Source organism: Tasmannia lanceolata, unplaced genomic scaffold (assembly GCF_043159265.1).
Source record: "Tasmannia lanceolata isolate RefF3 unplaced genomic scaffold, GAP_Taslan_0.1 ptg000019l, whole genome shotgun sequence".
Taxonomy (NCBI): Eukaryota; Viridiplantae; Streptophyta; class Magnoliopsida; order Canellales; family Winteraceae; genus Tasmannia; species Tasmannia lanceolata.
The window spans coordinates 1,232,440-1,257,729 of NW_027518696.1; the positions used below are offsets into that span (position 1 = coordinate 1,232,440).

The 25,290-nt window shown below is 37.8% G+C and overlaps 3 protein-coding genes across 6 annotated transcripts; 2 read left to right on the forward strand and 1 right to left on the reverse strand.

Annotated features, from left to right (window-relative positions):
• Positions 1 to 823: 823 nt before the first annotated feature.
• Positions 824 to 11,553, forward strand: LOC143853434 (methyltransferase). Of its 2 annotated transcripts, none has more exons than XM_077363196.1 (9): positions 824 to 1,022; positions 1,130 to 1,195; positions 1,682 to 2,050; positions 4,163 to 4,430; positions 5,978 to 6,035; positions 7,510 to 7,593; positions 7,765 to 7,899; positions 10,425 to 10,563; positions 11,169 to 11,553. In XM_077363196.1, the coding sequence occupies exons 1-9, from the start codon at positions 949 to 951 to the stop codon at positions 11,395 to 11,397; spliced, it is 1,422 nt and encodes a 473-aa protein (XP_077219311.1). In that variant the 5' UTR covers positions 824 to 948; the 3' UTR covers positions 11,398 to 11,553. The 2 variants fall into 2 exon arrangements, with proteins under 2 accessions (XP_077219311.1, XP_077219310.1); XM_077363195.1 differs by having other exon boundaries at positions 826 to 1,022; positions 7,507 to 7,593; positions 11,169 to 11,551.
• Positions 11,554 to 12,489: 936 nt separating this feature from the next.
• On the forward strand, positions 12,490 to 14,587 carry LOC143853317 (wall-associated receptor kinase carboxy-terminal protein). 2 transcript variants are annotated; one of them, XM_077363038.1, is made up of 2 exons: positions 12,490 to 13,417; positions 14,355 to 14,587. In XM_077363038.1, exons 1-2 carry the CDS (start codon positions 12,643 to 12,645, stop codon positions 14,462 to 14,464), a joined length of 885 nt encoding a protein of 294 aa, XP_077219153.1. In that variant the 5' UTR covers positions 12,490 to 12,642; the 3' UTR covers positions 14,465 to 14,587. The 2 variants fall into 2 exon arrangements, with proteins under 2 accessions (XP_077219153.1, XP_077219154.1); XM_077363039.1 differs by having other exon boundaries at positions 12,492 to 13,417; positions 14,358 to 14,587.
• A 1,736-nt stretch (positions 14,588 to 16,323) lies between these two features.
• On the reverse strand, positions 16,324 to 25,067 carry LOC143852867 (S-adenosyl-L-methionine-dependent methyltransferases superfamily protein). 2 transcript variants are annotated; one of them, XM_077362500.1, is made up of 10 exons: positions 24,764 to 25,067; positions 23,076 to 23,189; positions 22,914 to 22,982; positions 22,731 to 22,750; positions 22,604 to 22,656; positions 22,472 to 22,502; positions 22,278 to 22,349; positions 21,480 to 21,606; positions 17,405 to 17,544; positions 16,324 to 16,619 (listed from the first exon to the last, which is right to left on the reverse strand). In XM_077362500.1, the coding sequence occupies exons 1-10, from the start codon at positions 24,936 to 24,938 to the stop codon at positions 16,590 to 16,592; spliced, it is 831 nt and encodes a 276-aa protein (XP_077218615.1). In that variant the 5' UTR covers positions 24,939 to 25,067; the 3' UTR covers positions 16,324 to 16,589. The 2 variants fall into 2 exon arrangements, with proteins under 2 accessions (XP_077218615.1, XP_077218616.1); XM_077362501.1 differs by lacking the exon at positions 21,480 to 21,606 and having other exon boundaries at positions 22,271 to 22,349; positions 24,764 to 25,061.
• Positions 25,068 to 25,290: the final 223 nt, after the last annotated feature.

Genomic DNA, 25,290 nt, shown 5'->3' on the forward strand with positions numbered 1-25,290 from the left:
CGGGTTTTTTCACGTTGACGCAATTTTTTAAGGAAAATTCTTGTTTGGCAGGGCAACTCAACTCATAGAAGCAGAAATTACACTCACATTACACTTGAATCAAACAATGATGTAATTACACTCACATCACACTTGAATCACACAATGCTGTAATCAAACAATGTTGTAATTACAATCAAACAATGCTTAATCAAATACTTGAATCAACTCAACTCATAGAAGCAGAAATTACACTCACATACAGTAACAGTGGGTGCGTGGGTTTTCACTTTTAACTTTTAACTAACAATAGAAAAAAATGTACATACTATAACTTATGTAACTCGGGTCGGGTCGGGTCGGGCCCCTTCAAACCCGGCTCGACCCGAGATTCATGCATGCGGGCTTTTGAATGCTCTACCCGGCTCGACCCGAAACCCATGAAACTTGAACCCAACCCAGGCTATTTTCGGGTCGGGTCGGGTAAAACCCGGCTCGAGTTGCAGCCCTAGTGAAGAGACTTCCTAGCAACCAATGGGTCCCTCCAATATAGCAATATTAATCAAAGAATGGACAAAACTAATTTTAAGATTGTACAACTCTAAACAAACAACAACAAAAAAGTCCTTCCTGGTTAGAAAATAATTTCAAGAAACAAAAAGATAGCCCAAAGATAATTCCAATTCCAAATCAGGATGAACTATAGATGACAACATCCATTGCGTGCAATCAAGCAGGCCCACAAATTCTTCAAATAAGCTGTCTCAAGAACAAAGGTTGATTGAGAACAAATAATAGCATAGCATGTCTATCCAATATAAAATAAAACCCCCCTTGCTATCCCATGGTGAACAAAGATCAACATGAATAATGAATAACAAATCTATCCAAGGATAAAATAGGGAAGTGATATATTTGCCCCAATATCAAAGGGGTTTTTGGGTCTACTGAGATTACGAAGGAAAGCAGATGGACAGACGTTGTAAGTTCTGGCTCCCTAAGAAGAACCGTTTCTGTGCAAATGCCCCTCTCCAAGAATCTGAGTAATTCCCGTTTTTTCTAAATCTCCCTCTCTTTTCTTCAATTGGGTTTTCTATCTCTAGTCTCTATCACTCCCAACTAACTCAACATTCCCATAATCTTTCCCTAGGTTCTGCGGAAACCACAAGCCAGGATGGGAACAACTCAGGATTCCTTGCCCAATCGACCCCTCTCAGTAAGTTTTTTTTTTTTTTTTTTATCGTCATTCTGGGTGATTGGGCAAGTAATTTATGTTATTACTGGTTTAGAATAGTGTTTGTTTATGTGTATTGTACAATTTTCTGTTCTACACCGATTCATGGACGTTTTGTTCTATTTTTTTCCTAGTACTGTATCTGTAGTTACTTTTATTTGTCCCCCTCTTCCTTTTCCATTTGACAATACTTTTAATAGCATCAGCCTTGCTTGGGCCAACTGTTCTAGATTATAGTTGTTTCTTTAATTGATTGAAAACTACTTTAATTTCTGCATCTATGTTGTGTGAGATGTTAAATCTAATTCTGAATCTTCTTTTGCTCTATGGTGTTGTCTTCTATTGGATAGTTTCTGTCAGCCACACTGAATAGAAAACAAACTCTTACTCTATAGTCATTACCTTGTGTTATGCACTTATTCTCTGCTGATATTTTTCTTTTGCTCTCTTCTTCGACCAATTTTCAAGCTCTATACTACGAGAAAATCTGGATGCGCATGTTAAAAGATGCCCACTGCAAAAACAAGTTCATCAATTGCAAATGCAGCCATTCTATAAGAAGGGTGTTAATGGCGGCAGAGATGAGGACTCTTCAGAGTTGATTACTTCAGACAAAGTCGAAGAACACCCCTCTTCAAAATTTACCAAGTCATGTTCTGAATCTTCAGATATCAGTTCGGAGATGAAAAGGAATGCGATTTATAAGATGAGTGTACCAGAATTTACCGAGCTTCTTACAAAGATCAAATCTATTCATACTTCAATCACTTCAAGTATGCAAGATTCCTATGCAATACCTGAAGCTTGTAGTATATGGATCAAGACACAAGTAGATAGGTATGCATTTTGTTACTTCCTCAATGAAATTTAGATATTTTTGTCGTTAATTTATAATAAATTTTATTATAGATTATAGAATGGCAGGCCTTGCAAGTTCATTATGAATGCTTTACTATTTATTCCTTTTAAAGCAAAAGCACAAGTCATGTTTAGAAACCGAATCAGATGCTGGTTGTATGCATAATGACACATTACTCATTTGAGTTATTTCTTGCACTGTCTTATTAGTTTAATTTTAGTTGGAATTTGGCAAAAATTAGCAGCAGAATGCTTAGTCAAACTGTTTGAGTTGAGCATTCAATGCATCATCAAGTCATTGTCTGCACTCTTCTTTGCAATCCAGGTCCTTTAGGAACCAATGTTGTTATGTAGAAAATTTTGCAATTTCTTTTTAAAAATTGCCAGGGTCTTTCCTGATGCCCATATTTCCAGTGTTGGTTTGCAGATGCCACAAGAGTGGAGGCCAAAGTGCTTATATAATGTCTCCCATGTATGCATAAGTTAATCACTTGCATGTGGCTGGATGGGCATGACACAAGTCATTGCCATCTTAATTTACACAAGTTCTTGGGGTCATTATATCATCCGATTTGCGTAGAGAGGAAACCATGTGACTGCTCATTTGGTTATCCAGGGAGTCGAGAGGAGTAATATTATGTAAATGTTGTGCTCCTTTGGGATTGCTTTGTAATTTGGACTTTTTGTTTCTATAAGCCAATGAAATACAAAGTTGATCCGAGTCATTGTCTATTAATTCTCAAAGAATTTTTTTTTTTTGAAAATTTGACTTTTATTACCAAAAAGCAGAACCTAGTAGGGGACAAGTTGTCCCCACACGCTGCATTTACAACCGAGCGGAATTACATCCAGTTAATTGCCAATCCTCACAGGCTGAGGTACAATAAAAATAGACATAGATTCCTACATAACACCCTCCTTGGCTAGACGGTCAGCCATCTCGTTGGTGGATCCTCCTGTGTTCAATTTGTGGCTGGATTTCACGAACCAAATCCCTGATTTCAGCAATGAGATGTTGGATTGTCCACAGTTGGTTGGTCGCCCACGAGATTGCGTTCATTGAATCACCCTCCACCATAAGCGGTCCAAGTCTGTTCGAAGTGAACCATTTGAGGCCAAATAAGAGTGCTCGTACTTTTGTTTCAAAAAAAAAAAAAAAGTGTGCTCGTACTTCTGCCTCATTTGTGTCACATATGCCTACCTGGCCTGAATAGGACATCACGACCATCTCATTAGAATCGCGAAATGCACCCTTGATCCCAGCCTTTCCGGGATTTCCAATAGCACCCAGCCTTTCCGCCATTAGGCGGTGAAATCCACTTTGGCATAATCTTGTCCTTGACTTTTCTCTCCCACATCACAGCATTCCAATTTCTTAAGATGTCACCAACACCATAGGTAATCCTCATCTTGTCTCTGATCCATGCAATGAGGTCTATTTTTATCTCCAACATAATCCTATTCCATCTTTTTGATTTGTCTTCAAAGATCCTGTTGTTTCTTTCCTTCCAGATGTTCCAAATGATTACATATGGAAGGATTTTCCACATTGCAGTACCTATTTTACCAAAAGCAACACCATACCAACTCACCAACCGCCGACTTATGCTTCTTGGGGATACCCATGGCACACCAGACGATCTCAGTGCATTCATCCAAAGGTTATAGGAGAACAGGCAATGTAACAGGATGTGGTTTAATGTCTCCTCCGCTTGTTTACAGAGAACATGAATTAGCAAAGAATTTATGCTCACATGAATTAGCAAACACCTCAGCAATTTGTACTTGTATGTTTATTCATTCTTTACCTCTCATCTATTCATATCAAGAGTGAAACCCTTTAACATCTAATTGACTAGACATGGAAACAATTTGCATATTCGATAGAATGGAGATTTGTTGTCAAAGGTTAACTTCTTTTTTGCTTCTACAGTCCTTCTCCATAAACTATTGATTTTTGCTGTAAAATGGAGTTCACTGCATGTGAAACTAATGTTTATGATAGTTTTCTTTTTGTCGGTGGGCATTTTGTGTAGCTAAAGTAATTTTTCATTGCTTGACAAGCCATGAATATTATGACTCTTCTTGCAGAAAATTACCCTTTCAAGAAAAACACATTCTGCAGCAGGCATCCATTCTTGGGAACTTGGAAGCATTTGGAATATTGCAGAGGCCTATGGACTTAATTGATCCAGAATCAGAGGTTCATTTATGCAGTGATGATTCATCTAGAGACAAGATTGGTAGCCCTGCAGTAGTTGAGTTTGGAGCAGGGAGAGGATATTTGACACACATGCTTGTAGACTGCTATGGGATCAAGAAAGTGTTTTTAGTTGAACGCAAGTCTTACAAGTTGAAGGTTAGTTCTGTTTTTCTTTTTTCTCTTTTCAATAACATAAGATTTGGTTGAAATAAGAAAAGTGCAAATATATGTTATAGTACATTAGAACAAGGGAAAATGTGATCCATACACAACTAATAAATAAAAATGCCCTCCCTAGCTAGCAAATCAGCCTCGGAGTTCCCTCTCAATGAACAAGATTGAAGGGCATCTATAGAGAGCTGCGCATGTCTAATATTTCCCCCATTTGGACTGCAAACCTCCAAGGTAATCTCACCTTATAATCCTTCTAGTAGCATTGAGTTCTCCTCAGTCTCTACGTGAAAGAGAGGAGAACTTTTCAAAACATGAACAGAAACTCAAGGGCAGATGTAGATCTATGCATCATGAACAAGGACATGTTGAAATGGCTTTGGACCTATTAGAGTATTCGAGCAGCTGTCTTAGCTTCTTACTGTAATAAACCTTATAAACTACTGCTTGTGGCTCTTATCATGCCAGCATCTTTTAGGAGCAGCAGGGTCTGGTCTTGGAATGTATGTGAAAATTTGATGTGTATAAAGCCTATGCACGAAGCATGATCCCAACTTTAGAATATATTTTTATGAACCATGAAAACTGAAAAGGTATGCTGAATCTGGTTCCTTGCACTTGTTGGAGCCTCAACCAAATATGTTTTAGATTTGTGTTTCCGTAACATATGAGCCCATTCTTGATTCAGATGAGAATGTCAAGAACTAAGCTTCTTTCTTTTGAATCTTATGGTGAGACTGCTGCCCTAGGCAGGCCCTGCCAGGGACAATTCAAGGACAAAAAAAGAGGCACAAGTTGACCTGTGGAGTCAGTTATGTGATCAGTATCCTTTGGGTGCCGGATAAAAGGTTGGTATGGAGCTGAGAGTGTGCATGTGCACTTGAAGCTTGGGTTCCAGGCATCCATTTGGGGGGGAACCATATGCTTCCTGTGGAAATTGAAGGATGTTGAAGGATTGAAACTTCTAATATGCATATTTAAGCAGTAGGTTCTCTACTCATGCCAATGCAATGTTTTTCTGGACTACAATCTAAAGCCATAACAATCATGCTTTGTGGAGTATGCCTTCTACAAAACCTAATTCAGGCAATGCCCTTAGGATCCTTTTTCAGCTTAGATGCTTTAGGTCAGAAAAAAGGTTTTCTTTGTTTGGAAGCAACTTAGATATGTTTCACATTGTGTCCATCATTAAAAGTTTTCCAGCAATAGCAAGTTAGGGTTCAGAATTATGGGCTTTGTAACTTTAAGACTACGATTTATGTGTTGCAACTTCGTTTAGCATTGGCCATGGACTCAAAATCAGTGGCCAGGGTCAAATGGACTTCTGTGAAATCACTGACTCATGAAATATTCTTTACTGAAGATGCCCACCTTATTGTTTTTGTGCTCTTTCATATTGAATAAAAAACTAAAGACAAAACTATACTCTGGCTCCATTATAATATATGTAATTTTAGACTTGTAATCTGTTCCCAGCTTGTTTAATAGTTTAACTCTTTTAACTGTTTGTGATATGCTAATGTGACCCATAGGCTGATCGAAGTCTGAGGCAGAAAGAGCGGATGACTATTGAGCGTTTGCGAATTGACAGTAAGCCTTTCACAATCTTATGTTTATCAGTAATGCCCGATATAGTTTTAATCATAATAGCTTTTATGTTTTATGTCCTTATCAGTTGAGGGTGGTTTTTACTGGAAATTACCAATTAATGTTATGAATTATGATATTAAGCATAATTCACTAATCTCAGTTAACACAGTCAAAAGAGATTTTAATCAATATGCAGTTTTGCATCAAGACAAAGTTACATCATCCAACAGCCGAATCCCAAATACGGTAATAGAAGGACCCTACTCTAGATTTCCATTCAACTTTTTTTTAAAGAAGATTTCCATTCAATTTTTAATTCAACACTAAAAAACATTCCCATTTGGCTCCAAGTCTAAATAAACTTGCTATCTCAGTTTGATCAAATAAAAATGTGCCCTCAAAGATGTTGTAACTTCTTTAAGGCTGGTGATAAAAGCCCCTGTTTTAACCATGTCCACCCTGCTTTAGTGTTTTTGTGACAATTATCTTTAGTTATAAAACCACTAGTAAGGGGCAGCCTTGGTAAATAATGGTGTAGATTTATCATTCCCCTTCACAATTATTAAAAGGACCTTATAAGGTCATTTTTTTAATGATAAGGACCTCATAAAGTCATAATTACTGAAAAGAAAAGGTGACGTCTTCATAATTGCTTTACGTCAAAGCCCCTGAAGAATAGCCAACCTGAAATTACACAACAGAAATTAGGACAAGAATGATATGTTTAGAACCTGTCCGCCCCTAGTTCTTATCTTCTTGTCACAATATATTTCAACTCTACCTCTAATCCTGCAGAACATTTTTTTAATCTAGAAAGTGTATAATCAATAAAGAAAAAAGGCTTACATTTTTATACATATAAATCTCTATCTTTAACATGCTTCTAGAGGTAACCCTTATATATTTATTTACTTATTTTTGAATGGCTGCTTCTAGAGGTATGCTTATTAGATGTCCCAGCTTCCTTAATTAATGGAAATTACTGGTTATCTACTCTAACACCGGCCTGTTTCATGCAACTTTTTTTTTTTTTTTTGAATAGTAAACATCTTCATGCAACTATGCTCCCTACCTTTCATGTTGGCTTTCTAAAAAGAAAATTCCTCTCACCCATTTGCAGATCTACCCACATGAAGACTTCCCAGCAAATATTTAAACCAGTCAACATTTCCAACGATGATTCTGATCAGACAACCTCATTACCCACTTACATAACAAGGCCAAATGACTGCATTTCTAAAACAAGCTGAAGCCTCTAAGTCAGCCTCTTTTGTGACTCCACCACCATTAGATTTCTACCTTATTGCATAATTTTAATTCCTGTTGAATATCCAGTAGGTATTATGTTTTTTACATTCCAACATATGTAGAATGGTTGAATGATACATTAGCTCATTATGTGTTTTTTTTTCTTATTTTATGGTAAAAATCTTGTTTCATGCTTTAATAATGAGGTTTCAACCCTCTGCAGTAGAGGATTTGAACTTGAATGCCATAGCGTCATTGAGTGGAATTCCATATCTGGCAATTGGAAAGCATCTCTGTGGACCTGCGACAGGTGACCTAGTTACTGGCATACTTAACTTTACCCGAAAGCTAACATGTTGCTGCATATCCATTGGGGCATAGTCCCTTTCAAACAATCTTTAAGATGATATTATATTGAGGAATTTATTTTATTCATTTGGATCTTAATATCTTATCGTAATTTACACATCATTGCCTGCAGATTTGACATTAAGGTGTTGCCTTCCTGAACAATATAGCCAGAGTAAAGTTTCTGGTTTGAGCATCAATTGTAATCTCAAAGGCATTGCCCTTGCAACGTGTTGCCATCATCTTTGCCAATGGAAGCATTACATAAGTAATTTCCTTATCCTAACACCTTATTAGTTATCATGTAATGAGTTAACATGCTATATATATATATATATATATATATAGAGAGAGAGAGAGAGAGAGGAAAATGATTGTACGCTCGAGTGTACCAACCTTATGGTACGCTTGAGTGCCCAATCACATGTGGGCCCACATTTTTAGGATGATCCAAAGCATTCATTTGAAAGGCCCTTATATAGATGGGGTGTGTACCAAAAATCAGCTCCATAGGATCATCCTAACCCATCCATTTGTGGAGGTCAAAATGGACAGACACTGTTTGTCCACAAATTTGCCCATTTTTGCCCTCCACTTTGGAGGGGTTAGGATGATTCAATGGAGCTGATTTTTGGTACACACCCTATCTATGATAGGGCCTTGCAAATGAATGCTTTGGATCACCACAAAAAAATGTGGGACCCATGTGATTGGGCACTCGAGCGTACCATAAGGTTGGTACACTCGAGCTTACAATCCTTTTCCTCATATATATATATATATATATATATATATATTCCTTTGCAACACCTTGCCAGAATTACAATAGTAATTTCTTGATCCCAACACCTTGCTGCTTCCTAGTGGACCAGAGTTAATGAATTATTGTGGGATTTAGATTTTAGTCTACATTCTGACAGGTCTATAGATATTGTCTTATTATCTGTTATAAGGCCACGTTATCTCACAACTGTTGTGGTTGTTCGACAGATTCTTGACCGTTTGTGAGCAACACCTCTTTCCTCTTTCAGTGTTTAATTTGCCTAATTTCATGACTTCTTTTACCATATTTTCTTTTTATGATAATTTCATGCCCTCTTTTGTCATATTTGCTTTTTATGATGGAAAGCATTGGTCTAGGGTAAATCTTCTAAAAGTTTTTAGAACATTTTTTTTAAATTTATTTACTTAATTTACAGGCTACTGTACTGAAAAAAAGAAACAAAAAGATAAGGTAAGAAATCATGGTGGTTATGCATATATGTTTAAATGAAGTTTCTTAATTTTCTCTATCTTATTTTATCTTAATGACCATAACCGCCAAAGCACTAAACTAAATGTTAATTGTAGTGGTAGGGAGCTGTCTAATGAAAGGTCTTAAAGCTACTAATAATGTGTCCAAATCTCACATCTTCAATTTGCAGATGACATATTCATTTTGGGAACGATAATGAGAATAAGATCAGTAACGTAGGCTACCAGTTATTTTAGATGGTTTTAAGTGGCACCAAGTTAAGGGTGAATTCCGGGAATAGTTTGGTGGCAGGGGCAAATATGGAAATTAAAAGAGTTGGGATGCTTGCCAAAAGATTGGGTTGTGAGGCGAAACAGGTAGAGAATGTTAGCATCTTATAAAATGAATTCTTGAACTTCAAGTGGTAGATTTAACTCTTATTAAAACATCCCTATCTAATTTATGTCATGTTCAATATCCGGTAAAATAGGTCGAAAGTTGGAGAAAGGTCAAAGGATTTCTTGTTGTGAGGCGAGGAAGGTAAGCATTACTAGGTTGAGTGGATGTTTGTAAATTCAAGTGGAATAAGGGTTTTTGGTATAAGATTTAAAATAAGGAATTTGTCATTATTGAGGAAATGGTTATGGAGATTCATAGAGTAAAAGATGCCCCTTGTCAAAATATTATTGAGGATTGAATACGCATCGAGTTCGAGTAGGTGAGAACATAGGGTCCCTTCTATAGGATGATGCTTGGTGCATTGTGACGTAAGGTACGTAGAATTCAAAGATTCAATTTTGGGGTGGGATGGGGAGGGAATTAGGTTTTGGTAGGAATTATAGGTAGGTTGTCTTTCTTGTACCATGCTTATCCAAGCCTATACGGTCCAATGAACCATGGAGGAGCGAGGATTAAGGATTGTTACAAAATAGAAAGGGGAAATGTTGGAATTAGTATTTGGGAGAAACCTTAAATAAGATGAAATGGTTCATTACAAAAGAGAAAGGGGGAATGTTGGGAATTAGTATTTGGGAGAAACCTTAAACAAGATGAATAGGTTCGCATTATATTTAATTTTTATGGCATGATTACCAAACATACCCCTACTTTATATACACATGGCAATAGTAGGTGGGCTGTTTGGGACAACCCTGACAAGCGTTTCTTCTTTATCATTTCCTTTATTATCACCTGGAAATGGAAGCTCTGTCCCCCTCACACTATAGTCACCCGGGGGGGGGGGGGGGGGGGGGGGGGGGGGCGCAAAATTCCAGCTCCTTATCTATACAAAGGAAGCAGGATTCTTCCCTGGGAGCCTTCGATTCCCGCTCTGGCAACCTTGAGTAGGATTCTTCCCTGGGAGCCTTCGATTCCCACTCTGGCAACCTTGATCTATACAACAGTTTCATAACGTCCTTGCTTGTTGAGCTTAATCCTTTAGCTGGAGGCAGCTGACTAGTGTTGTCTCTGTGTTGACAACTTTTTTCTATATAACTTAGTTTGATTTACAATGTGTGCGCTGCGCCCTATCTGATAGTTCTAATTCTGCTATTGTACAGATAAGAGATTTTTATCAAGTCTGGCGATTACGAAGGAAGAATTCCATGCTATTACGTGGTTTACCAGCTGGGCAGTAGATGCTGATCATGGTTCCAACCTTTCTGAATCAGTCGATTGGGGATTACATCTCTGCGACATGTAATTGTACTTTCCTTATTTCATGTGAATCCAAACATATTCTAGATGATGCGTATTTCATAAGAAAATTGTGAACTTTTTTTTTCTTCTGAAACAGCAGAAATGCCCGAGTTCTTACGAAAATCAAAACTAATAGAATCTTCCAAAAAGAAGACTAAATGCCGATTTATAAACAGATATTGTATTGGTTTTGTATAGCGAAATGACTTCAAAACTTCAGGAATTGATCGTCATGTTTATCAGAAATTTTTCACATATGACCACCACCATCATGTCGACATCCCTTCTGTATACCATATTTGTTTTATCGGAGCTCGCCTATGTTCTGGTATTACATGCCACATTTTTCACTTGACTAATTAATTTTTCTCGTACACACACATATACCATGTAGAGTTTTGTCATTCTGTAGATAGGGCCTATCTGTTTAGCATTGTTGCATTTAGAGGGACCTGATACCTGAGAAAAGTAGCCTTGGCACTCCCAAAATTCCAGTTGTGGCCGATTTTCACGAAGTTGGACATGTTCTTCTGATTTCCTTCTTAAAGGTATATATTCATGATCTGATCTTCTAACGCGGCTATTTTTTTCCTGGTGCAACACAGCAAGGTGAACGAATCTGGTGTGGGTGTCAATCGTGTTGAAGAAATTGTGAGGAATATGAAGGCAGTGGACAGGGCAGTGTTGGGATTTGTTTGCAAAGAGATAATTGATGTAGGGAGGCTCATGTGGCTCAAAGATTACGGATTAGAAGCACAGCTAGTGAAATATGTCCCGTCTAACATATCTCCTGAGAACCATTTAATGCTTGCAAAGTGCAGTAATCACTTGTAAAGTTGTAAGGAATTTCTTCTTTAAAATTGTGACTTAGTCTTCTGAAAATGCCTGAATGATGATTTAAATACAAGATTATAGAAGAACAAAGCTTTTTGAAATGGAATACCAGAACAACACTTAAATGAGCTTCCATCATAATTTAGTTTTTCTCCAAATAACCAAATGCTTACTGATGGGGGTGTTTGTTCTGCACTTGATGTTTCCATGAAATCAAATAGCAGCTTTCGGTTACAAAATTGATCACTATGTCCCATCTGCACTTCTGGCAGATGGCCCTTCCCACCATACACCACGCACCAGTTTGGTGTTTCTGGGCCATTGATCTAGTGAACTATTAGGTGCCTAACCAATATGCCTAACTCTGTCTTCTTCTTCTGTTTTTATCAAGCCCTCAGCCTTATGTTGTGAGTTCAATCTGAACAATTACATTTAAAAAAAAAGGTTATGAACCATAGTCATGCATGCCTCCGACATTTTGATAACATCCATTTTTAGATAAAATGACAAAATCCCAAAGTAATCTTGAGATTTTAAAAAATGAAATGATATCAGCACAACCATGTTTTGATAAGATTCAACTCTCCCTGTCTTATATGTTTGGCTGTTCCTATATCATTTTCCTCTAAAAAATATTGCAAAATTTTTATTTTATCTTTTGCCGTGAAAAATATCACAGTATTTTGTACGGTATTTTTATTATTTTATACATATTTTAAATTATATTTTAAGTATTTTTTTTTTTCTGATGTAAATCCGAAAATAACTAAAAAAAATTTTAAACCTTCCCTTAAAGTTTTTTACACTTACCGTTTGATCAATAAAGCAAAAAGGAGGTGTAAAAGAATCTTGAAAGTTTTCAATTCATTTGTAAACAAATCTGCTTTAAAGACTTTTTTCACTAGTGGTAGGGCCCCGACAGGCCCGAAAATGTGATTTCGGCCATGACAATCTGTCTTGAATGCTTTAAATATAACACACCTTTTCTTCTTTTTGACTATTGGATATTGGGTGTGTAACCATTTTTAGCCTAGTTAAATAATGGTAAAACAGAAAATTTGTAAAAGTTTTTCCTCTTCAAACTTCTCCAGGTAATTCCTACAATTCAAACAAGGATTAGGGAAATAGAATAAAGATCTAACATTGGATACTCCTTTTCTTTCTGGCTTTGCCACCACAAAACCCATCTTCTTCCTTCTCTTCCACCTTACTCACAGGAAAGAATAGGAAGAAAATTAGAACACAATGCACCCACCTATCTCATTGTTTATCCTCATTAAGTTAGTAATAATCTCAACATCACTCCTAAAGCCAATATACACTCTCCCCATCTGTCGCAATGGGTGCGGCGGCATCACCATCGACTATCCATTCGGCCTTGACGATGGGTGTGGCGCACCCGAGTACCGTAACATGTTGAACTGCACTGGGGAATTACTCTTTCAAACCCCCTCTGGCTCCTATAGAGTCCGATCCATCGATTATGACGAGAAGGCAGTCATGATCTATGACCCCGGCATGTCTACATGTACCACATTACAACCCCGACACGACTTTTCCATGTCGGAAATCCAGTCCATCGTGATCCCTCCCTCACCAGATTCCATCTTCGCCCTTCTCAATTGCTCAATTGACTCTCCCGTCCTCAACCATTACCGATCTCTCTGTTTCAATTTCTCCGGCCATTCGTGCGAAGAGCTCTATAGTGGGTGCACATCATTTCGACTTTTCCATCTAGCCATGGGTGGGTATCCACCATGTTGCTTCACGAATTATAATACGCTGAAGTTCATGAGCATGAACATTCTTGACTGCACCCATTACACCACAATGTATAACGTGGATGATCTGAGCGGTGTTGGACCGTTGGATTGGTCGTATGGGATCAAACTCTCGTACATTGTTCCAAATACCGGGTGTGATAGTTGTAAGCGGTCGGGCGGCACGTGCGGGTTCAACACGGAGACGGAAGGGATGCTCTGTATGTGCTCTAGCTTCCTGAATTCAACCAGACAATGTGGTACGTATTGGCCTTCTATTGATTATGAGTTAATGTCTTTCGGGATAACTCTAAAAATTATGTGCGGGATTTGCTAGCGACCATCGCAGAAGTCATTTCGTGGATGGTCTGTTGCATAGCAGAGCAGCCACCTCATGAATGACGACAAAATCTGCTGAAAGTGAGCCTCTTTGGCAATCCAAATGAAATTTTTTGTTCATTGCAATCCAAATGAGTTCCACCATGACGAGTTCGTTCAGAGACTATTATGTTAACAGTTAATACATTATATATATGGGGGCGAGGTTTCTAAGGTATCGAGCAGGGTGAGCAAGCCTCTATATAATACTAACATACATGTTGTTTGACTCATCCTACCCATTCATTCTATAGGACCTCACATAGATAGGGTGTCCCTAAGAAACCACCTCCATATCATAATCCTAACCATTCAATTTATAGGAGTTTAATTTGTAGCCATCCATTTGAAAACCTCCGCTAATCATAACCCATAACCCTAACCCTAACCTTAACCATAATCATAATCCTACCTATAACCTACAGAACCAATGGGTTGGATGACTCAACCAACTATGGGAGATGGGGTATTTAGAGGGCTGCTCAGGGTGAGCGATATACCTCAGAAACCTTTTCCAGATACCCAACATAGTGTTAGATTACTCAAGCTATTCATTTTGGGGTCCCAAAATCTTATAACAGTTAAACAATCCCACGATTAACTTACGTGCAAAACCAAAAAATAAAAAAAATAAAAAAATGACACAGATGTAGATGCATTTACTGGGCATCCAATCAGAAAATTACCTAGAATGCAGGTTTTAATTTGCCCAATTTAAGATTGTTATATGTAAATGCTTTTGTGAATGACATAACTTAGCAGGGGATTTTTTTTATGATAATACGAAATATTAATTACCTAACATTTGGTTTTCGATAGCAGGTAATGCAGTAGGAAGCAGAACAGCACATGGACAAGCAGTAATCAACTCAACACTACTCCAAGTACTTGTTTTGGTTTTGAGAGTATTTCTCATTGTGATCTTGTGAGGTCTAATATGTTATCCCATACATAAAATGGATTGGATTATCTTATGTACTTTTATACCATTTTTGAGGTATGTATATAACTCCTTGGAAATTTGACCTAAGAGGTTAGTCATTTCTAATAAAGGGCCTGTTTGCATACACTAATAAAATGATTTGGCAAGTAAGATCTTATGGGGGCAATCATTGATCTATAATCTATGGTCTCAATTGAAGATTGAGATTAAGAATGAAATTATGGAGTTACCCATTGACCATAATGATCAATAAATGGTATAAGAGTAATACAAGTGCATCTCATCCCTATTGAGATATGGATGGTTATCGTAGCCCATTTCAACTACATCAGCTAAGTCTTTCTAGATAATGTACTTGGTTAAATAGATTAAGTTAAGTTCTATTGCAGATGGAACACCAGGAGGCTTTTTTCTATGAATAAGATGTTGGTCTCTGCTGCCATTTAATATATATATATATATATATATATATATATATATAAAGGCTTTTTTATATTAAGTGTTCCTGCTATCTGAGCAGCTGCTTCAAAAACTCATGTGGCTCCATATTTTTTGGATGATCAAAAACATTCATTTGGAAGGCCCTTCCATGAATAGGTGTGTACCAAAAATGAGCCCTTTAGGATCATCCTAACCCTGCCATTTGTGGAGGGAAAAAATGCTCAGAAACAGTGTCTGTCCATTTTCCCCTCCACCTTTGATTGGGTTAGGATGATCCTATAGTGCTGATTTTTTGTGCACACCCTATCCATAGAAGAGCCTTTCAAATGAATGCTTTGGATCACCCCAAAAATGTAGGCCACATGAGTTTTTGAAGCGGCTACTCAAATAAGCTATCTGAGCAGCTGCGCAGGAACATTATATATATATATATATATATATATATATATATATATATATATATATATATATATATATATATATATATATTGCAGAAGAGAAAATGAGAGAATTATTTGAATTTCTCCCAAAATTCTAATAGAATTACACATCACTTTTTTCGACTTTTTTTAACAAAGGCACCCATTCAACCCACATATTTTCAATCCTACGCCATCGTTCATGCTTTTTAACAAAGGCACCAATTAAAGCCACATATTTTCAACCCTACACCCTCCTTTATGCTTTTTTAATTGGGATTTTTAAAATAGGGGAGTGCAGATATCACTTCCTCATTAGCAAGAGGATCATGGAAAATGTAGCCTTGCTTCTGGTCCAGAGGAACTGTTGATTGCTGGCATCATGTGCATAGGCCATAAATATCATAATGATTTAACAATATCCTAATGGGGCTGTTCTCTATGGGGATAGCAACCCGGGATTTATTTTATCCTTGGATAGGTTTGCCATCTTCTGTTCGAGTCGATAATGTATACCATACAAGCAGTGTATCCAATCCGGTTGTTCATTGAAAATCAAAATTATCCAAGTAATGGACCTATTCACAATTGGAATAGAAATCCTTTGATCCTGCTTAGATGAGTTTATCTTAAAATTAGTTGTCCCCTCTTCACCAATTTTGTTCTAATTATATTTTATCCGAGGACAAGGGTCGACATTTACACAAGATAGCAAGTCTATCCAAGGTTAAAATAAACCCTTGCTTGCTAGGTTGATGTGGGGATCATTTTGCCTGTTGAATGTAATTGTTCCATGTTTACGAAATTTTATTCTTTTTAGCCATCATTTGAAAGTTACTAATTGGAAGGTAAGACCTGTTCTCTTTCTACTCGTATCTTGAAGTTGATTGCAATGTGTACTACAAGAAAAAAACAGGGCAGAAGTAGAAGAAAATAATTGTAACACGGCATCTTTGAATTCCATTTCAAAATTTTAAAAAAAAAATTAAAAAAACACGGTATCTTTGAATTGAAGAGAGTTTAAATATAGTCATTACAGAATGAACTGTTCAAGATACAATTTTCATGAGAAAGTTAATGTTTTCTCCCCATTAAAATACAGATATTGAGGAGAAATTTCTACATGGCAAGATAAATTAGTCCGTAGTTAACATGAATACATGAATATGAGTGACAAGGGAGAACTCAAAATGAAAAAAAAATCAGGCAGGACTCTTCACCTCCACCTCGGCAGAGCTGGTTTTCCTTGCTTCAATGCTGTTGCCTTGAAGACTCTTCATCCTGCAATGGGAATTATAAGCTTAAGCAAATAATGAACCATAGTTTTATATTCGAAGGTTTTAATATTTGAGAATCAAAATCAGACTGCTAGAAGGCCAAAATAAAATCGAGCAGAATGATCCAGTGTATGGTACCAAATAAGAGGATAACACTTTCAGCTCCTAAAGAAAACCACGCTCAAAACAAAGGTTGTTGTCTTATAAGAAATAAGAATAATAAAGGGGACAAAAGAATTTTCTTCTTATTATTCCATATTTACAAAAATAAAATAAAATACCATTGCATCTTTAGCAAAAATAATTGAAAACAAATTCGAAATTATAATATCAAAGAAAAAGAAAAACACTTTCTTCTTTCTTTGATATCTCTTTTCTTCAAAATGTTTTCCTTTCATTCTGATTTCTCTTCCCTTTCTCTCTAAAAAAGAAAGATAAGCTATTAGAACATCCTACACCCAGTGAGTCAAATGATCTCTTGCTCATGTGATGGTTTCCACAGGAAGTTAAAAATCTTGTCCTATACAAACTTTCTGTTTAATCAAACGATCTGTATATGAACAATTTAATGCAGGTGACTTAATGGCATCGTCTGCAGGGAATGTTTCAAGGGGGGGATCCAATACAGATTTGGGCCCGTTTGCATAAACTCAGACAACTCTGAGGTCAATGTGCTGAAATAGTTCAACCCTGTGCATAACCCCTGAGGAAAGTCGAAGTGATAAATCACGGAAATTGGGATTTAAAGAAAATGAGTTGCTATTGAGACTGGAAAACATCGCTACTGACCTTGATACAAACATAGATGTAATGAACCTCAGGATTTTCACCAAGGACTGCAATGGCTGAGCTACCATCCTTATTCAATGGAATGGGATCCGTCAGCTCACGTAGTTTATGCTCAGAACCTCTCTCAAATCCAAGCTTTTCTGCAAATGACAAACTTGAAAAGATCAAGACCGATGAAGCTAAAAAAAGGCCAATTCTTACTCTTTGGGATCCATGGGCTTATGACGAAAATCTAGGGAATCACGAGATACAATTTGAAGCAAGATTACTTCGTTGTCAAAGATGATGAAAACAAACAGAAAAAAGAACAAAATTTCTATTAATGTAAACTTTATTCAGTTTTATTTGTGAACAGCTAAAAACGGGGTGAAAACATGAAATACAGGTAACTTTCCCAGAAATTACTGAAAGGCTACATGACCCACACCAATGTCTAACATATTTATTATCGTTCAGTAGGTTATCAATGGACAGATCATACGAGTAATTCAAGCTCTCTTAATGATGGCCCTGAGAACAGCCTTCTCTTACATGTCAAAGAGAAAGGAAGTGACTTGAACTTGAAAAAGTTATTGGAAGAAGGTGGCCAATAGAATAGAGCCACAGTAGTAGTAGATGAGTGGGAAGAAATCTAGAAATCCCTAGCAAGCACATTGAAACTCAATTTTAGTAGTAGGTCAGAGCATTAGTGGCAACACAAGTGATGAAAATGTGGATATTAGAAAGGCTTTTTGAGTCTGATTAGAACTGACACTACCATAAATTCATTGATTACAGTCACTAATCACTAGAGATAGTCCATAATAACAGAGTACGACATGAGACAAGTGCGTCCATTTTTATTTTGAAAAGACAATTAAGGAAAAAAGAAAGGAAAAAGATTACAATGAGTCATCCGGCAAAGATTGCCCCAATAATAAGGACTGTCTACTTAAACCACTCTTAGAAAGCCTATCAGCCAATCATTAGCACTTATTTGGATGTGGCTGATTGTAAACTCCTGACCCCTACACCTATCTGCAATTTCTCCAATAATTGAGGAAAGCCTCCAAGGACTGTCGCTGGCCCCTTTTAGCCCAAGCATTCGTGCTAGAGGAAGTCCCCTCCATCACAAGGCTGCCAGTGAAGGAAATATAAAAAACATGCAACCCCTCAAGCAAAGCATGAGCCTTGGCTTCATTAGAATCAGTTTTACAGACAGGGTCAAAATAATATAATAGGGCTTGCCAATAAAACTGTCTGAACGCACAGTCAATTCCAGCAGCTGTCGAAATTTAATTTGGCATTCCCTTTGGGAGGAAGAGACCAGTTCACCATCACCTACCTTTTGAGGGTTTTCAACCACATTTATTTTCCCAAATCTAAATAGCTTGGTGATCGAATTACCACAAACTTCTTTTCTGCAGGTGGTCCACTCAGCAAACAAGTTTTGATCTTCACAGCAAGATAAGAAAACCCTTTCTTCTTCTCATTGAAAACTTAGACATTTTTGTCGTTCCATATTATCCATAAAGTGGCATAAGGAACAGTTGTCCTCATAGGTTTCAAGTTTCAAAAACCCAATCTATAGGATTCTAGCTCTCAAAAAAATTCTTGGTGAAATTTGGAACGATACATTGAACCCCCAAACCAACTTAAAACTTTATGCCATAGTTCCTACTGAGTCTACAATGAAGAAAAAGATAACTGTTTCTTCTTTTCATGAGGGCAACTTTTTAGCATAAAGCACATCCTATGACAACAGGTAAAATGTTCCCATCGTACACCACAACGCACAAGTCCAACTACACTCAATGAGGCAAGTAGGAATAGAATGCCTCATTAATAACAATTAATATAATGAACTACATTGCAGGATGACGTGTAGTAATATACATTTTAAATAAATAATGACAATAATAATAATAAATGATAATTTCTTTTTGTTTTGTTTTTCTTTTTCATTTTCTCTTTTGTGTAATTCTGTTTTAGTGGGGCGTGCAGGGGGACTTTTTCGGTCTCTCCCTTTTTAATATATTCAGTTACCATTCAAAAATAATAATAATAATAAATGATAATAATCAGGGGAGGTGGGTCCCTTCTCTCTCACATAGAATAATGGGAGCCTCAGCTTGGAGAGACATACCACAGTTGAAGAATGAATTCAATAACAGTACAAGATATATAGTTAGAGCAGGAAACTGAGGGAAATTCTGGCATAATGGGTTGGTGATAGGCTTTTTAAGGAGGAATTTCAATCAAGGTTGCCAAAGCGGGAATCGAAAGCGGGAGTCGAAACGGGAATCGAAGGCTCCCAAGGAAAAATCCTACTCAAGGTTGCCAGAGCGGGAATCGAAAGCGGGAATCGAAACGGGAATCGAAGCGGGAATCGAAGGCTCCCAGGGAAGAATCCTGCTTCCTTGATTTCAATGCATTTTCAAGGTGATTGTGGAAAAGGAGGAGAGGGTGGTTGACCTTACGTGGTCCCAGATTGGAACGTTGAGTGAGATACTACTTTTGTATGAATTTCTTTAACAAGGAGGTGGGGATGGTGGCATTTGACATATTGGTAAGGATAGTTGCATTCGGAGATGGTGTACCCTTGGGGTGTTCTCTGATAGCTCTTTCATATCCATCTTACAAGATCTAATGGTGGGACAATCCATCAGACAGGCTTTGGTATATTCCCCACCCATACCCCCGAGTGGTTGCAATTCATTACAAAACATGTCTAGATAAGATCTTAATAATGGACCAATTTATTCATCGTTGGTGCATTATCACCAACAAGTGCTCAATGTGTAATGTTGATGCAGAATCGGTCGACTACCTTTTGATTCATTGTTAGGTGGCCTCCTCTCCATGAAAGATTTTTTTTTTTTGTCTCTATGCATCATGGGCTTTACCCAAGTCGATCGTAGATCATGTTGGGGAGTGGGCTTCCGCGCCTTCGCCGGAGAGAAGCAAGCTCCTATGGCCCCTTTGCCTTCTTGCTATTTTTTGGAATATTTTGAAAGAAAGAAATTGAAGGATTTTCAACAAGAAAAGTAAAACAACTGGGATGTTAAAAACAATGTTTCAAAACTCAAACTCATAAGAGAACTCGGCCAAGGTAAAAGGAAGTCGACTCGGGTGATCCAATGATAGTCGGAATGAATTTTTCATTAGCTCGAGCGAGTCAAAGGAGTTTTGATTGACTTGGTAGGGAGAAACTCAGAATTACCAAGGTATACGGGAGTCAACTCAGGTGAGTCGACAACTGGATCTCGGCGAAATTTTAAACAGTTGTTAAAAAAGCATTGTTTGCAGCTTTGTCACCCAATGGGTTATGGTTGCTAATCTCTTCTTAGATACTTCGAGATTTGATCTCCATCGCTCTTTGGGTTATTACCGACTTAGTGTGATCGGCCCCATATCTCCTCCTCGTTGGAGCCAGCCATCCAAGGGGTCTTATAAGACCCCAATGGGTCATGGTTACTAATCCCTTCTCGGATACTTCCGAGATTTGATCTCCATCGCTCTTTGGGTTATTACCAACTTAGTGTGGTAGGCCCCATATCTCCTCCTCATTGGAGCCAGCCATCCAAGGGGTCTTATAGGACCCCAGTGGGTCATGGTTATTAATCCCTTCTCGGATACTTTGAAATTTGATCTACATTGCTCTTTGGGTGCTCTTTGGGTTGTTACTGACTTAATGTGGTTGGTCGCAGGTCAGTGGATTGTGAATGGATCTTTAGGTCATAGGATTTCTTTTTTCAATATTCTTTGGTCAGTTAAGTGAGGTAGTGGCCTCGCTAGCTTGGGGAGGTGGCCCCAGAGCCTCCACTTCTAGTTTTGAGTCCTTCTCATTATGGACGTCAAATGAGTCCTTCCTATTTTCCTTCCTCAATGTGGACATTATATGAGCCCTTCCTGTTTTCTATTCTTCTTTGCTGTTCTTATTTTTATGCTTAAGACCATCTTGGTCTTGGTGCACCCTCTGTTTTCCCTTTTGCGTGTATGAATGATAAAAGATTTTATTAAGAAGAGAAAGGGAGGAACCCTGAGACCGAGATAGTCAAATACAAAAGAAAAGGATGTAAAGAAGAAACATAACTTGAGGGGGGAGGAAGTCTAATATCTCCAGCTATCCCTAGCCACAACATCCGAGCTAACCTGTTCACATCATTGTTAGCCGATCTTCTAACGTGCTTGAATGAGGTAAGATGACTGGCCAATCGATCCTGAATCCCATCCAGCAAATGGTCAAATCTCCATGAATGAGAATGGTTGCCATCCAGCAATCTAATAAGCGTGTCCTCTGTAAGTTCGGGTTTCTCAATAAAGATCATGTTACAATTAAAAGAATGGGCAACAACAACAACAACAATAATAATAATAATAATTTGATAGCATAATTTATGGGCCAGTGCAACTGTGAGAATCAGGCATGTTATGCAAAGACAAATTATATCAAGGCTTTAAAGCGCAAAAATAGTTTTGCCAGGCGCTATAATGAAAGAACGTGAGGGTGGGTTTTCTTCTTAAACTGAAAGTCCTCGACAACAGTAAAACACCAATCATGGAGTGTATGGGTGACAAAGCTGATCATTTGCTGTCAAGCAATTAATCCTTAGCAGCCGAACATTATTGGTAAATACAAAGAAAGAGCAATTTGAAAGGTACGGTCCTATAGGAGTCAGATTCATAACATCATATATTGAACTATGGGAGTAACAATTAAACAGACATCTTTGCCCCATAACAAGGCAGATATTTCATGGAATATAGCAGCAACAAACCTAAATGACGAATCAGACCCAAAAACATGACTTTGGTGAGAAAAGTCTCATGACACTGAATGCATACATATTGTGCCCATCATACTAAAAAAAGGTATGTGCTAACCCATTACATGGAGCTTTATTGTCCACAAGCATGTCTCTCTCAACAAAGGTAGTCGAAAATTCAGAGCACCATATGTGATCTGCATTTCCAAAAAACAATTGTTAGCATATCACAAAGATACATTTTATATAAGCTGCATTAAGTAAAAATTACAGCTGAAAGATCTTGAACTCAAAAGGCTTGAGAATATGGAAATGGTACCAGAATATAGACTCCTGTGCTCTTGAGGACCCTGCTAGTTTGGTTAAACTGGTTCAACATATGGAATGCAGACCAAATATGAAAATAAAATGTAAGAAACTATTTCATTCAGTCAATAATAGTTACTCTTACCTCCCAACTTCCTCTAGCATCATCCTTGCATTTTGTTGCGCATTATGTCCACACTGCACACCAAAAATTGTTGTAAGTAATCATCTTTCTGCAATGATAGAAGCTATCCAAAGGACACAGCACTTACCATAAGAGAGTCTAGAGTTCCTGAATACAAAAAGTGACATGAGAAAACAAAAGTAAGCCCCTAATCTCACAAATCATATGCTTTTCCAACAAAAAAGATTTTTGGAAATTGCAAAAGAAAAAAGAAAAAGAACAATTGGAATGGGTAGAATAGGTGGAACAGAACTATGACGAGTGACATTACCTTTATCAATAACAGTGTCAAATGAACCAGATTCGAAAGAACTCATGTCTCGAACATCCATTTTAATATCTGTCCACATATTCAGGGGAACAAAATAGGGACTAAAATATCTCATCATGAAACCATCAGTCAGCACAGTATTAAAACTACAAAATAGGATACACTTGAGCTCTGGACGATCCCGGTATTTCTTTTGCATAGCTTCAATCACCACCGACGAAATATCGATGTTAACAACATCCTGGTAACCATCATTGATCATGTCTTCACCAAGTTCTGTTAACATTTCAGAAACACATTGATATGTATGAACTGCTGTCTATATACACTTCCAATGCATAAAACTCGGCCACAATAAGGGCAGCAATCGTGCTTACAAATACAGACAGAGATACCATATGGTGATATTAAACAATGAACATAGACTATTAAGTATAAACCATTTAAAAAAAAGATTCAATATTGATTGTGTTAGGAATTAACAACGCAGCAGAATAACGATGCAAAGATAAACGAAAGAATCACACACAGAACACACAGATTTACGTGGTTCACCCAACCAGTTTGGTATGGGCTACGTCCACGGCAGAGCGACAAGCCAACGATTCCACTATTCTGAAGAAAAGATTACAAACCCTCACGCCTCTCCATAGTGACTCCTGATATCACATCCCTTTTATATGGCGTTCAGAAACGCGTTACAATAAAGAAAAACCCTAATTCATGAAAGTACAAAACTACCCCCAGTATAAAAATACCTTAAAAACTCGGGTCGGAGGGAGCGGGACCGCCGCAGTCAGAGTAAAGTGTACAGTACTTTCCAGATTAGAGTGAGATCAGGCTTCACCAATAACAGATTGGTATGAGAAGACGTGGAGAGGAGGTGCTTTGGAGGAATGGCATAACTGACAGGTATGTGTAGGGAGTTAGGAGATGAAATGCAAAGATATGGGTAGCGGATCACCTAGGGGTCCATTTGTAAATACAAATCAAATTTCTCATCCGGCACTAGGTTTAGCCTGAAGAGGTGTACGTTGTGGGAGTAATTTGGGAACGGTGGTGAAAGAGAAACTTAGCTCAGCCGACCCTCACTCAGCTCAGCCGACCCTCACTCAGCTCAGCCATTTCTAAGGATAGTATACATTGGGGGGTCATTGGTTCCAGTGCAATATTACTACCATCATCCTCCATGTTTAGGCTGTAGGCCTATGTTTCCAGTGCATTATTACTACCACCATCCTCCATGTTTTAAGTTGCAGGGCAATATTAATGCTAATTGGGCAACTGATGTTTAGAAATTAAAACCAGACATCTATTACTGGCTTCTGTCTGGATTGCAGGAATTTTATGGAAAAGTTTGGAAAGGAAAATATTTCTAAATATTTCTTTTTTTTTACCTGTGTAAAAAGATGACTTCAACCAACCCTAATCAAATTCTACTTAGGAGGGACCTTCAATTTATTATAATATCACTCTAAATTAACCATATTCATATCATTCCCCTCTAAATTAAGGTGCGTTTGGATGTACATCCAAATTGCAATTTGGGTCATTTTACATAGGAATTCACACAAAACCACAATCTAAAGAGGCACAAAATGTGGTCAATGCAAGGTAGAGTACAATGCTATGGCAAATAATACATCTGCCATTGTTGGGCTCCAGTGGCCATTTTTCCGATCTATACTGATGAACACTCTCAGTACCTAATTATACCGTCTGATCTACAGATCAGAAGCTATAATTCCAGATCAATCCAATAAAACCTAATTTCTTTCTTTGAGAAAATTTTAGTTATTGCTTTCTTTCTCTAGATAGAAGATGGAAAGTGAAATGGGATGAGATAAGACCTGAGTTGCCGCATCCAACCATGAGGATTCGATGGTGACGATGCATGTAGAGATGGAACAAGGGAGCTAGGGCAGGGTATTTCTGGTACCAATCGAAGGGGCCTTCATCTTGGCTATATCTCCTGTCCCAGTACGAAGCCTCCCCGTACGCCTGACTCGTGGTTCCAACCCTCATCTCTCCCACTGTTTGTCTCTCTGCGTAATTTCTATTTTTATAGTGGGAAAAAACAGAAAGAAGGATCTCCAACGATAGCCAACTTTTTCAGATTGGATTCGCACCCCTTGTGGGATGATTCGCACCACTTGTAAGTTTTAATGTGAATTGTGGTGCCAGACTTCTTAACGCTGTTTTACATATAACAAGGGAGTGAATCATTCTACAGGGGGTGCGAATTTATCATCGCCCGTGAAAATTAGTTTAAATAAAGAGGGGTGTTAAATTGAAGGGCACCCTATAAAAAAGCTACAAGGGCGCCCCCATTTGACCATCTCACCGGAGTGCATTTATAATTTTTTGTACAAATATA

Coding starts and splice junctions, on each gene's coding strand:
- LOC143853434 (XM_077363195.1), top strand. CDS start 949: ATGGACAGACGTTGTAAGTTCTGGCTCCCTAAGAAGAACCGTTTCTGT. Junction 2,051..4,162: donor ATCAAGACACAAGTAGATAG/GTATGCATTTTG, acceptor CTCTTCTTGCAG/AAAATTACCCTTTCAAGAAA. Junction 10,564..11,168: donor GGATTACATCTCTGCGACAT/GTAATTGTACTT, acceptor GGTGCAACACAG/CAAGGTGAACGAATCTGGTG.
- LOC143853317 (XM_077363038.1), top strand. CDS start 12,643: ATGCACCCACCTATCTCATTGTTTATCCTCATTAAGTTAGTAATAATC. Junction 13,418..14,354: donor GAATTCAACCAGACAATGTG/GTACGTATTGGC, acceptor GGTTTTCGATAG/CAGGTAATGCAGTAGGAAGC.
- LOC143852867 (XM_077362500.1), bottom strand. CDS start 24,938: ATGAGGGTTGGAACCACGAGTCAGGCGTACGGGGAGGCTTCGTACTGG. Junction 22,751..22,913: donor TGACACTGTTATTGATAAAG/GTAATGTCACTC, acceptor TTTTGTATTCAG/GAACTCTAGACTCTCTTATG. Junction 22,350..22,471: donor GCACAGGAGTCTATATTCTG/GTACCATTTCCA, acceptor TTGGAAATGCAG/ATCACATATGGTGCTCTGAA.